The sequence below is a fragment of the Manis javanica genome, chromosome 12 (genome assembly GCF_040802235.1).
Source record: "Manis javanica isolate MJ-LG chromosome 12, MJ_LKY, whole genome shotgun sequence".
In the NCBI taxonomy this organism is placed as follows: Eukaryota; Metazoa; Chordata; class Mammalia; order Pholidota; family Manidae; genus Manis; species Manis javanica.
This window is the reverse complement of record NC_133167.1, coordinates 26,593,123-26,605,965: the sequence shown is the minus strand read 5'-3', so window position 1 is coordinate 26,605,965 and position 12,843 is coordinate 26,593,123. Positions and strand designations below refer to the sequence as shown.

At 40.3% G+C, this 12,843-nt stretch overlaps 1 protein-coding gene across 3 annotated transcripts in view; it reads right to left on the bottom strand.

The window, feature by feature from the left end:
* KLF7 (KLF transcription factor 7) overlaps positions 1-12,843 on the bottom strand; it is an 85,306-nt gene that overhangs the window by 39,913 nt on the left and 32,550 nt on the right. For 2 of the 3 annotated variants that reach the window (XM_017658895.3, XM_017658894.3), the window contains exon 2: positions 4,672-5,296. In XM_017658895.3, the coding sequence (XP_017514384.1) occupies positions 4,672-5,296 (625 nt within the window). The remainder of the gene's footprint in view (positions 1-4,671; positions 5,297-12,843) is intronic. The other variant, XM_073218228.1, reaches the window with a different exon arrangement.

Here is a 12,843-nt window from a genome sequence, read left to right as displayed (position 1 = left end):
TTCAAACTTTAAAGAACTTTCATTATATGTACCAAATGAGCACTTCTGTTTGCCTCAAACATGACACTCATCTTTTTGTTTGTAATATTTTTAGCCACCTTTTCATTTGAAAATAAACTATTGCCCTAAGTCCTAATTAAACTTAGAAATGGTGTCACCTCTTGATTCAGTAAGACCTGCCCCAAAGAAGATATAAAATGCTAAGTATATCACACACTTATATTTCATCTTTCCACCTGAAAAGCATCCCTTTACGTCCTTTGGTACAAAATCTAGACTGTCCTTATCCCCACCCAAGAATCAGGCGAAAGCAACCCTGGCCCACGGGGAGAATTCTCCACGCAGCACATGAAAGAACACGGCCTCTTTTCTCCCTCTTCATGTGACCAACAACCAGACTTCACTGCTGGCCTTTGTCCTGACTTAACCAAAATGACTCACTCTTAATAGTAAAAATGTGGACATGCTTTTATAGGAATTTCCGTGTATGAAAAAAGTCTGCTCACTTTACACAAAGCACCATTTTAATCACAGGCTTTTTTTCTATCTCAGAAGTGATCAAGAAGAAATGTAGAAAGTAATTCTCTCTTTTTGCACAGTTAACTACTAACATTTTAACAAATGATTTGTGCTGAAAATGGGCATAATAAAGTGATGCTTTAAAAACTGCAAGTGAAGGTTTCCCAGACATCAAAATATAAAGGATTATTAAGCTGACTCCGAGAAGATGAATAAAACTTATCATAATGGTTGAACTACTGGGAAAGAAAAATATAAAGACGAGAAAACAGAGTGGGAGAGAAAGATCTGTAATGGCCTGGCTGCTAAAGGACATTTTTATACTCATGCCAGCACAAAGTGCTCTTCCCAATGAATAAACCATATGCCCATTTTTATATGCTTCCTTTCACTGAGATCCTGCTATTTCACAATATTCCCTTTGTCCTGGTCTCTCCCTCATCCTCTTCCACCACTCCCCACCCTTAGTTCTCCCATCCCTAACTTCACCTCTGTGGGCAACCAGTATTTGTGCTCCAGCTACAAACCTGAACATCTGCTACCTTCAAAAAAAAAAAATCGCCTCATTGCCTAACATCCTTCAGGGCAAAAACTTTGAAGGATTTAGCATCCTCAAAAAAAAGCTACAGAAGGAAAAAAACAAAAGCCAAAAAGGATATCTTTCCCAGCTTAATAAATTCTATCTATAAAAAGTTTAAATAAGTAACACTTCAAAAATTCTTGAATGCAAGCAAATCCCTGTTACCAACTGTGTATTGTCCTTCTTATGCATAGAGGAAGACCCACACATTTTCCTTTATTTCATTTTTGCAACTATGCCTCTTTTTCAGCATATTACCATTTGGAAGAAATATAGCATATATATAACTGGAGAAAAAAAAGGCAATATTTCCTCTTTGTGCTGGATGGTTTTCTCATTTTTTTTCCTGTCCCGAAGCACTGCCCCAACAGAAAGACAAGGAAGTATTTTCACTGAATTGAAGTGAGCCCTCTGGTAAAGTGGCTTGCCTGAATCCATCTAGAGCCTGTTTCCTTAAACCTCATTTCAACAGTTGGGCAGCAGCCTCCCCACTCCACTCGCTCTTATTACTAAACCGTTCTTGAACCTGAATTCCCATCACCATTTACCTTTGCCCTCAAGCTTTTACTAGTCCATTTCCTTTATATGTTTGCACTTAATTTGATTCCATCCTTCATGCTTTTTTCATTATTCTTAGTTCATCCACACCACATAAATTATCACCTTTGTTTTCAGTTCCCCATGTGCCCCATTCACACCAATTCCAAATAAATACTTCTGATTCTCATCCATTTAATCCAAATTAATTCATATTCCTTCTCCCCATCCTCCATCCTCACCTCTGCCTCCCCTCCTGTCTGCTTCTTTCTCACAGCACCTACTTTTCCTCCCATGCTTGTCTCCAAGAAAGGTTTCACAGGCAAAACGCCTCTGGAGCATACAAGGCCATTGCTGCCTGTGTTGTCTTTGGGAGGCTGTGCTCTACCGTACTCCCAGCCTCCACGAGCCAGAGCCTGCACACAGTCCTGCCGTCCGTAAGCATCATAATCCCCACACTGACAGCACAGGAGTGAGGAGAGAAAAGCGTCTTGCTTTCGGGTACCAAACTGGCTACCTGGCTTCTCTCTAGTTTACACCTTTACACATGCTCATCCCTAATCAAGATCCACAACAATGGTAACTACCATTAACTCCACCACGGTCTGTAATGAGCTCTTATGACCTGCCAAGTATCTGACATATTTTTACTCATCTGCTCTTCAAAACAATCTAGGAGGTAGACAAAATTACCCTTATTTTACAAATGAGGAAATGGAAACTCAGGGAAAACAGACAACCTAACCAGGTCATAAATCAAGTAAGAGGTAGAGCCAGAACTCAAACCAGGCCCACCTGACCATAAAGCCCTACTCACAGCCCCTCTGTGCTACTTCTTTTGCTAATAGGGCACCGTGCCTCCTCGAGTAAATTCCCTATGGGAGAAGTCTCTCCACTTCAGCCCACCACAGGCAGTGGCTGCAGGGGCTGGGGAACATGATGAGCTCCACCTTGATCATCACTGAGTGGACAAAGCCCAAAAAACACAGCACCACATGAAGGAGGACTCCTACGAGCTTTCCTTCTGACGCCGGTCAGGAGGAGAGGAAAGAAAAGAAAACGCTCTGGACTCCCTCCCTGCCCCCACCACACACATACACAAAAGGACCTCTGCTTTCCCAGAGCTGTCCAGCCCCCACACTAGGCAGGATGTTGCCTGTCTTAGCGTCAATAATTCAGGAATGTGTCCATATCATGAATTGCACACCCCCAACAAAGCTCAACATTCTTGCCTCATCCAGCTTTCTCTGGTTTCCTGGGCACAACAGGAGATGAGTCATGACTGAAGCCTGGGAGCACTGCAATGCCTTGTCCTTACTCATTGACTTGAGAAAGAAAGAAAGAAAAATGACATTCCGGACAGTGTCAAACACAGAAAAAAGCTGACAGTAGCAGGAAGCATTAGCTGTGGTGTCTGTAGAGGGTGGAACTTGAATCCAAACTCCTGGGAAACCGTAAGTGGGTCTCTGCACCTGAGCCATGCAGTTCAAAAGTTATGTTGGGAGACCTTCCCCTGAACCAAGCAAGAGCCACATGGGAAATTAAGTTCAGAATTAGAGTAATGTATGCCTAACTCCTGCACTGCAAAGAAGCAATGTCACCTCTCAGCCTCCCGTGGGAATAACTTTGAGGTTCCAAAAGGTGACATGTTATGTCTTCTACTCACATATTATGCATCCTACCTCAGGAAAGTTCTTCTGTACTGCACAAAGACATATCACAGACCACCCCTCATCCTCCCAGAACCTTAGAGCTAAAAGGGCCCTTAAGAGCTGGATTGTCTGACAGATGTGGAAAATGAGGCCCAGGGAGGCAGAGACACACTCAAGGCCACAGAGCCAGTTAGTGGCAGAGTCAGAACTAGAACCCAGGTTTTTCTGATTTGCCAGCCAATAATTTTTGCTGTGGTTTTCCACAAACCACTACAGAGCACCCAGAAGACAAGCAGTGAGCCCAGAAAGACCTCTCATCAGACACTCCCTAAACTCAGAGCCAGTCACCCACTGCTCTCCGACTATGCTCTTATTCTGTAGCATATACCTTTGCAGCATTTCCCTATTCAGCTGACACTGTGCAAGCAGTATGCAAAAACCATACTGGCAATACACTGTCAGAAACTCACTTAAAAACCACCAATGACAGTAATTGCTTCTAGTATGCTCACATGAGGAAGAGACACCAGCCCTAAGCTTCTACCTCAAAGCAGAGAACAATGACCAGTTTCAAGGAAAATGCCAGTCTTACTCTTTTCTCTATAAACACCAGTCTTCCAAATCATCCCATTGCTCCAAAGATCGACATGATTCCTGGGAGTTACCACAGAAATCCTGAATAAAATATACAGTCCCCATTGGTTCCCACCACCCTGTACCACACACATAGCAATGTAATCACTTTAGCAACTTCTCAGTAACAAGCTCATTAAAAAGCAGTTCTGCCATCTCTCCATAAAGCACGCGCCAGAGAGCAATGCAAGAGAGGAGATGACGATTAATTATAGAATGATCACATCTAATGAACTCTGAAACCCTCCTGCTGTTGGTGACTTTGATGAAAAATCAGAGATGCTGGGAAAAGAGTGAACAGGGACACCCTAACTACCTTGTTTAACTGTGAGTTCTTTCAAGTATACCTCCTCAGATTCCAGCATCAATCAGAACTGTAAACTATACTCATAAACAATGAAAAGTGTCAGGAACGTGACAAGCACGTGTGTCGTATGTAGCTGTGAGTCCCACGACCACAGCCCCATTCAGGAGTCCCCAGAGCTGCTAGGTTCTACGTTCTGGCTGGCACTGCCTCTGAAAGTTATCCCATAGCCCGCAAGCGACAAAGTCCTGTCCTGTGCTTGGGACATCTGGAGAGCTCAAGGTAACCAGTCAGTCACTCCACTTCCCGCCCAGGTCCTCCTGCTTCTCTACCGCCTCCCAGTCAGCCCAGATTCCCCTTCTCGGGACAGAGAGGAGCCCTTCCCACCGCGAGGCTAGAGGACAAAAAAGCAGCAGAAACCACGTGCGGCCAACTTGTACCACTACCTGTGTGAGTCCTCTGGTGGGCCTTTAAGTGGGAGCTTTTTGTATAAACTTTGCGGCACCCGTTAAACTGACAGCGGTGAACCCTCTTCTTGTTTTCGGGGCATGCCTCAGCCCCTGGCCCTCCTTGCTCACTGTCGCTCTGTCCACTCTTAACCGTCCCGGCCGCCACAGCTGCTGCTGGTGCCACCCCGCCCACCTTTACTGAGCCGAGGGCAGCCTTCTTGGCCACCAGTTTCAACGTCACCGTGCCATCCACGGCTGAGAGAGTCTGTGAAGTTTTGACCAGATGGCGACTGAGCTCTGGGGACGATGGGGGCGTTAATGAGGTCACTGCGTTGAGCTGGGCCTGGTTGACGGCTGTGTAGCTGTCTAGAGAAGAGCTGGTCGGCTGGAGGCTGAGGCAGGTCTCAGATAGCAACTTGTCCCGAGAGAGCAAAATGTCCACTGCTGAGCTCTTCTCACAGATGGTGGCTTCCACAGGGAGCAGCAGGGGGTCTAAGCGCCGGAAGCTTTCCTCAATGCACGGGGGAGGAGAAGCACGGAGGAAACAGTCCAAGTCTTCACCAAAGGTCTCTGAGATCCTCCGAGGCTCGGTCTGTAGGTAGCGTTCCAATTCAAGGCATGTCTGCAGAGAGGAGGAGGGAGGGAAAGAAACAGCCATCAGAGGCAAAGAACAACATGAGGCCACATAGTGGCAGGCAGAGGAGGAAGACAGAGAATGGTTTTGTGGCTGATACCTGAAATTCTCTTGTTGAAAGGTCTAACCTTGTTTTTTACTCCCTGAACACTTCTGAAGGGTTCATAAGGGTCACATCATATCAGTTGTATGACTATAGCTGCACAGAACTAGAGGCCCAGAAGGGCTATCTCACACTATCACATGACCCCAGAGAACACTGAATGTTAAAATTATCTCCTGCCCCACAATTCAATTCAGCAGGTAAGATGCTCCAAGCACCCTTAGGAGTTCCCATGTAAACAAGAAGCAAAAAGAATCAAAGTTTTCATACCAGGACAAGACTTTTCATACTCCAACATTGTTTTCCAAATAGGCTTGAGCAAGTCACAAAAATAAATCATTTTCCAACTTGCTCTGAAGAACAAACCATGCCCACCCAAACCAAGAGGTGACCTCAGCCACAATCAGCCAACAGCAAGCTCTGCCTTGAGCATGGCTGGAGTTCCTAGGCAACAGGAATGGATGTTGTTCTAAAGAATGCCTCGTGTAAAACCTTTGATACACAAGACAAACTCCCTTTGTTTACATCGAGTTATTCAAAATACAACTGCTACATATATTGTGGCAAGGAACATGAGCCCCATTACAATGCTTCATCACCTCTGATTGACGATAAAAATAAGTTCAAACACAGCTATCTGACTTGGTAAAGATAAGATCCAATATATTTCAACATGAAGTTTTCACCTGAAAAAGAAATGGAGAGAAAGAATGGAAAAGTTGAGTTTCAACAGATGATGCATGGTGCTCATAAGTCTTTCTAAGATGGTGGAAGCACTTTTATGGCAATTTTAAGTTTGTAGCCTAAAAGCTCTCTCCTTACTTAAAAATCCTACTCTTTCGCTATCTTCTGTACCACTATGGTGCTAACTTGCATCATCAGCTCAATTTGCTCTGACTCCTGGCCTTCAATAAAAAAACACTGATGGCAAATTTAAAATGTGACTAGCTCCTAATTTACTACCTCTGTAAAGCTTTAATGATTTTAACATTGCCAGTGTTCTGACTCTAGCCTTTTATTCTGTTAAGAATATATTTTAATGATATACCTGGTTGTGTTGGACCTATCAAGGATTTTATTTTGGTGACATTTCAAAAGATTATTTTTGTTTTTGTTTTCTCCTTCTTGGCCCATTTAATCTCCCATAACAGAGATAATAGAGATGCACTGTCAGTGGGGTTTGCATTTTCTCAGCACATACCCATAGAACTGTAAGGTTTTAGAGTGCTTTGTCTTGCTTTTATGTTGGCTGTGCTTCTCTAATGTTTGCATTATGTCAGCATTTCACCTGTTTTCTTAGACTGCATATAATAGCTATGCCATGCCCACTATTTTGACAAAATTCTAGCCACCTACCTAAAGTTAGTCATTGATCTCTACATCAGGATCCACTGATGGTCACGGCCTTTGGTATTCTCCACCAAGCTGCCCTCCATGGCTGCCAGTGCCCACCATATCCTTGTGCCATCCTGTGCCCTGTGGTTCCTCAGCTGCTTGTTGCACTCATTGCCTTCTGAGTACCTCAAGCTCTACCTGTAAGGTTTTCTTTCCTATTTGCTGAAGTATCAAATACCACCTTATCCTTAATCCTTCAAAATCCTTATTGTTCATATTCTTCTACCAGTTATATAGTTATCTGTCTTGTATCCCCTATTTGTTTTATTATTTTTTATTTAGGTCTAATTGACATATTAGTTTCAGGTGTACAATGTAATGATATGATATTTGTATACACTGCAAAATGACCATCACAATGATTTTAGTTACCAAAAAGATCATTTTTTTTTTAATCAGCCTTCTGGTAAAATTCTGCATTAATAAGAAAACCGTATTTTTAACTATGAATCACCTTGGATCTCACTGTTGAAATTTTAGTAGTATAAACTAATGAATGGCTCTAGTCTCCATTCAACACTCACTCACAAGTGTTCATTCAACTACTATGTTCACAGCAAGGTGCAAGGCTTTCTATGTGTTAGAAGGGGAAGACAGAGTAATAGGTCCATGTGATGAAGGGACAATCATAAACTGAAAAATGACATGAATTTACAAAGCAAAGTGATACCAAATAACATAGAGTGTGTTGATAATTTCTAAGGGGATGAGCAAACAACTAATTTTATACTCTATAATATGGAAGTATTAATCACGGAAAGCTTATTGGAAAAGTAAGTTTTGATTCTATTTTATGTATTGATTAAATAATAGCTCTGGCTGAGTAGCTTCCAGTAGCTTTATATTCAAAACTAGTACTACCACCTTCTCAGGTCTAGAAATTTACGTTATCCTCATTTGTCCTTTTTCTGAATTCCATGTCTCAAAAACTTGCCTTTCCTTTTTCCACCTTATTGCTAGAAATTATCATTTACTTCTCTCCAATACTGAAACCCTCAGTCTTAGCTCCTGTAAATTCACTTGCGAATTATGAGAACTTATTCCTGAAACCTCCCTTAAGCTTCCCCTTCCCTTTTTAAACCACCACCTACCATGCCCAAGTGCCTAACAACCAACAGATACAGACTGTCTATCAAACATGACAAAATCTACTTTATACTATTACTTTGGTCATTCTACCTCCTTCATTCTACAAAAGCCATCTACTGATACCCTATCCTGGACCATGTTGAGGATGGCAATCTTAGAAATGACCACCAATACATGTTTTCTGAAACACAATTGTAATGCTTCTTCAGCTTTGCCCAAAGGTCAGAACCAGAACTCTGAGACACAGATACATTCCAGGTAAGAATCAGCTGAATTATGGATTATAAACTGTCTTCAAGGCAGTTCCCTGCCTCACATGCAAGGACTATTTTGCACACCCAGTCACTACTATCTATGGATAAAGCTTGTGTATGCCATATCATCTGACATACCCTCATATTTGAAAGTCACTAAGAAATTGCTGTGTTTGTTAGGAAGCTCAGGTAACTTCATAATCAGAGTTTTGAGGAACTGGGATATTCTAAACATATGTACATACATTTCTGGAAGGACTAAGAAAGAACCTACCCAATAATCTCTAGCTTGAATCCCGGGAGCACATGGGTCACACTAATGACCTAAGAAGGAGATAACTCCCATCACTAAAATGTGGGAAAATCTGGACCACCTTAGAAAGACTATCACTTGTAATCCTAATACAGGGCATCCTTATTCCATCTGAGAATTAGAGAAGTATGAGTGGCCATCAGGATGTGCTGGATAGCCCTATGACATTATTATGAAATAATATTTGTCTCGAGAAATCCAGCTCTTATAATATTCCTCTTAGAGCAGATGTCAATCGAAGCTCATCAGGAGTGTTGGAGATTAAAATGTTAAGGATGAGGAGGATTTTAAGATTAGATTATTTCCAAGCCAAAGAGGAAGTTCATTTCCATTTTTTTTAATGATTACAAGAACTCCCTTAAAAAATACCTATGATGTTTAATTGGAATTTGAGATGTCATTTATTTCCTCATAGATTTTAATGAATAATGCTAAGGTATATATAAAATAAATGTGTATATGCATGTATGAGTACATAATCATAAATATCCTAGCTCTGTCTTCGGGGCAACTCCACAAGCAAAGATACCCCAGTAGCAGTAAGTGCACTAAGCATAAAGATCTTGGTTTCTAAATATCATTATCTAATACAGGGAAAAATAGCTCCTTGAAGAAATAGTTGATTCAAAGACTGGGGCAAAGAATATAAAAGATGAGCCTAGAATATCTTAACAGTATCAGAAGTTAAGCAAGTGTTCATAAAGTGATGGAGGTATGTCAAAAAGACTCAGTAGCCAGCTTGAAGGATCTCTCAATGGCCAAATCTGGATAACTTGAGCAACAAAATGAATAATGATAATAATGGAATTTAACCCATGTTATAAAAATATCTATGAATCCATAGTTATATAAATGGTTGAATAAATAAACAAATGGAGGGGAAAGGTCAGCTTCTCCTCACAGTAAAATAATAATTAATAAACATAGAAGGAATGATGGAAATAGAAAATTGCCATTAAGCAAACAAAAAAAAAGTAATGACTATGGGCAAGAATCATGACTGGATTCTGAAATTAGTAGATCTGAGTATAATGAGGAACAAGAAATTTGTCTAGTCTCAGAGTAACCCCCCCCAAGATACTTGTTAATTACAAAGACAAAAGTAATAATTTTACAGTGGAGAAACCTGATGCACCACCTTAAACATATGACCAAAGTTAGCAGCACTAGTAATAAGACATGTACCCCTGACAGGAGAGGCTTAAAAGAGAACATTATTCTGCACCATTCCTGCCAAAAATATATAACCTCAATCTCATCATGAGAAAACATCAGACCAAGCCAAACTGAGGGCTACTCTATAAAATAACTGGCCAGTTTTCTTTAAGAGTATTGAGGTCATGAAGAACAAAAGGGGGTTGAGAAGTTACCGCATATTGGAGAGGACTGAGGAAAAATAACCACTAAATGCAGTGGATCTTGTTCTGGATCCTGGGTGAGAAAAAGGTCATTGGTGGGGAAAATACTGTAATTCTAATAACGTGTATGGATTAATTAATGTTATTGTATCAATGTTGATTTCTCAGTTCTGATAATTGTACTTTGGTTGTATAAATTACAGGAAGCTGGGCAAAGTATATGGGAATCCTATGTACTATTTCTCCAACTTTTCTGAAAATCCAAATAATTGCAAAAAGAGAGAGAGAGAGAGAAAGAGAGAGAGAGAGAGAGGAAAAGAAACATCCATCAGCAAACTAAAGTTCCCCAATTGTAAATTTGGATATAGAATTCAAATGTTTGTTTATCTACCAGGACCAGAGATTTACTCTGTCCAAGTTACACTCCAGGCAGGAAACACCAAAACAGAGTTAGCAGATACCAATTTAATTACATAAATTATGCCTTGTCAGCACCTCACCTTGGAAATAAGAGGTTTTCCTCCACCTGACCTAACAATACAACTTAAGGCTTGTGCCACTGAATCAACCTCCACTCCCTTAAAAATCCACTACAGTCAGCAATGAGAAGGAAATGTGCCTAAGTACAAAGTGATTTTCTTATTTATGAGGTACAAATGAGCTTTGTGAAGACTCTCTGATAGCCAAATTTGAAATGCATGGCTTCTTCCTTTTCCAGTTGCCTAATAAATATCACCTGAACTTGATTTTGAAATGATCACCCTGAAATCTTTAATACTCTCTCCATTCTGTTCATAGCCTTACTGCTTGTTGAAACATGCTTATTAAAAGTGGTTATCCAAGACGTAGTTTAAAAAATTCAAACCTATTATTACCATGCCTACTATATCTATGGTAGGCTCCAAGGGCAGAAGTTGACAGAGAACAGGGTAACACATGTCTTGTGGTACAAATTTTGTTCACCAAAATCTCCCTATTGTTGGCACAAGGTGGTTATTTTCAAGGGATCAAGAAATACGTAAGAAATCTAGTCATATATGCACATGATGATGCCAAAGTTACTAAACGGTTTTCATTCAACTTGTCTCTCATTGTAAATTACATGAAACTTGCCATTCAGGACTACCATCATCTCCAGTCACTTTGGCCATTTCCCCTACAACCCCCCCAAAAGGATTTCCTTCACCTATTTTCCCCTTTACTTTCCCTCAGGTTCATACGCTTGACACAATCTTTCATCTTCCCTCCCACTAACCATCCTTTCATTTAAAGTTCAACAGAAAGTCTATCCCCTTCAGGAACCCTGATCTAGAAAAGGGAGTTAAGAAAATATGCTGACTGCCAAGTGTTGAGAGGCATGCCTCTTCAGTCCTAGGCAATTAAACAGTATCTCCAAAATGAATCTAAGAGTCCACAGATTGGTGTTATGTCTGGTTTATTATGATTATGATCTCCTTATGGTTTTAATTTTTATTTCCCTAATGACTAGTAATGTCAAGCATCTTCTCCTGAACCGGTTGGCCTTTCATGTATCTTCCTTGGAGAAGTATCAAGTCCTTTGCCCACTTTTTAACTGGGTTATTATTATTATTTTTGCTATTGAATTGTATGAGTTCTTTACATATTTTGAATATTAGCTCCTTATCAGATAAATGGTTTGCAAATATTTTTATCCCATTCCATAGGTTTTCTTTTCACTTTGTTGATGACTTCTTTTGCTGTACAGAAGCTTTTTAATTTGATATAGTTCCATTTGTTTATTTCTCATATTGTTGCATGTATTTTAGGTCTTATATCCAAAACATTATTACTAAGGCCCATGTCAAGGAGATTTATTCCCATCTTCTTCTAAAACAGCCATCATCAAAAACACTCAGATAACAAGTGCTGGTGTGGATATGGAGAAAAGGAAACTTACGCACTGTTGGTAGGATTATAAATTGGCATAGCAACTATGGAAAACAAGATGGAGGATCCTGAAAAAATTAAGAATAGAACTATCATATGATCCAGCAATTCCACTTCTGGGAATACAGCCAAAGGAAATGAAAACGCTAACTCAAGAAGATATCCGCACCCCCATGTTCACAGCAGCATTATTTACAATAGACCAGACATGGGAACAACCTAAGTGTCCACTGATGGATAAGCAGATCAGGAAGCCATAGCACATATACACAATGGAATATTATTCAGCCATAAGAAAATGAGGAGCTCCAACCCATCTGCAACAACACGGTTGGACCCTGAAGGTATTACTAAGTGAAATAAGTCAGAGAAAAACAAATATTGTATAATCTCACTTATGTATGTAATCTAAAAAAAATTTTAAAAAACCAAGACTCCACAAAAAACAAAACTCTTAGAAAAAGAAATCAGACTTGTAGTTACCTGAGGCAGAAGGTCGGGGAAGGGGTAACTGGAGGAAGGTGATCAAAGGCACAATCTTCCAGTTTTAAGATAAATAAGTACTAGGGATGTATGTACTACATGCTGACTAGAGCTAACACTGCTGTATGATGCACAGCAATGTTGTTAAGAGAGTAAATCCTGAGTTTTCATTACAAGGGCAAAATTTTTTTTCCTTTTTTTTTCCTTTTTTTTCTGTTTTTTTCTATCTATATGAGAAGATGAGTGCCAGATGTACCTAGTGTGGCAATCATTTCACCATTTCATTGGAATTATATGTAAATCAAACCATCATGCTGCATGTTTTAAATCTGTACAGTGATGTATGTCAAAACTTTCTCAATAAAAGTAGGAAAACATATTTTAATAAATTAATTAGAAAAAGATTATCATCTTCTTAAAAGCAATGACCATATTCCTATTCCACATGTGTTTTCAAATAATAAAAATTCTCATTTGGATCCAAACTTTTACCTCTGTTGGATGGCCGGGATGTTCAAGTATTTGAAGTGGTACAGAGCTGTAAGAGTTAGACCTTCTGAAAGAATGAGTTAGTCTCCTCACAACCATCCCCCACCACTGTTGTCTCCATATCCATGTCCAGCTGGGGCCCA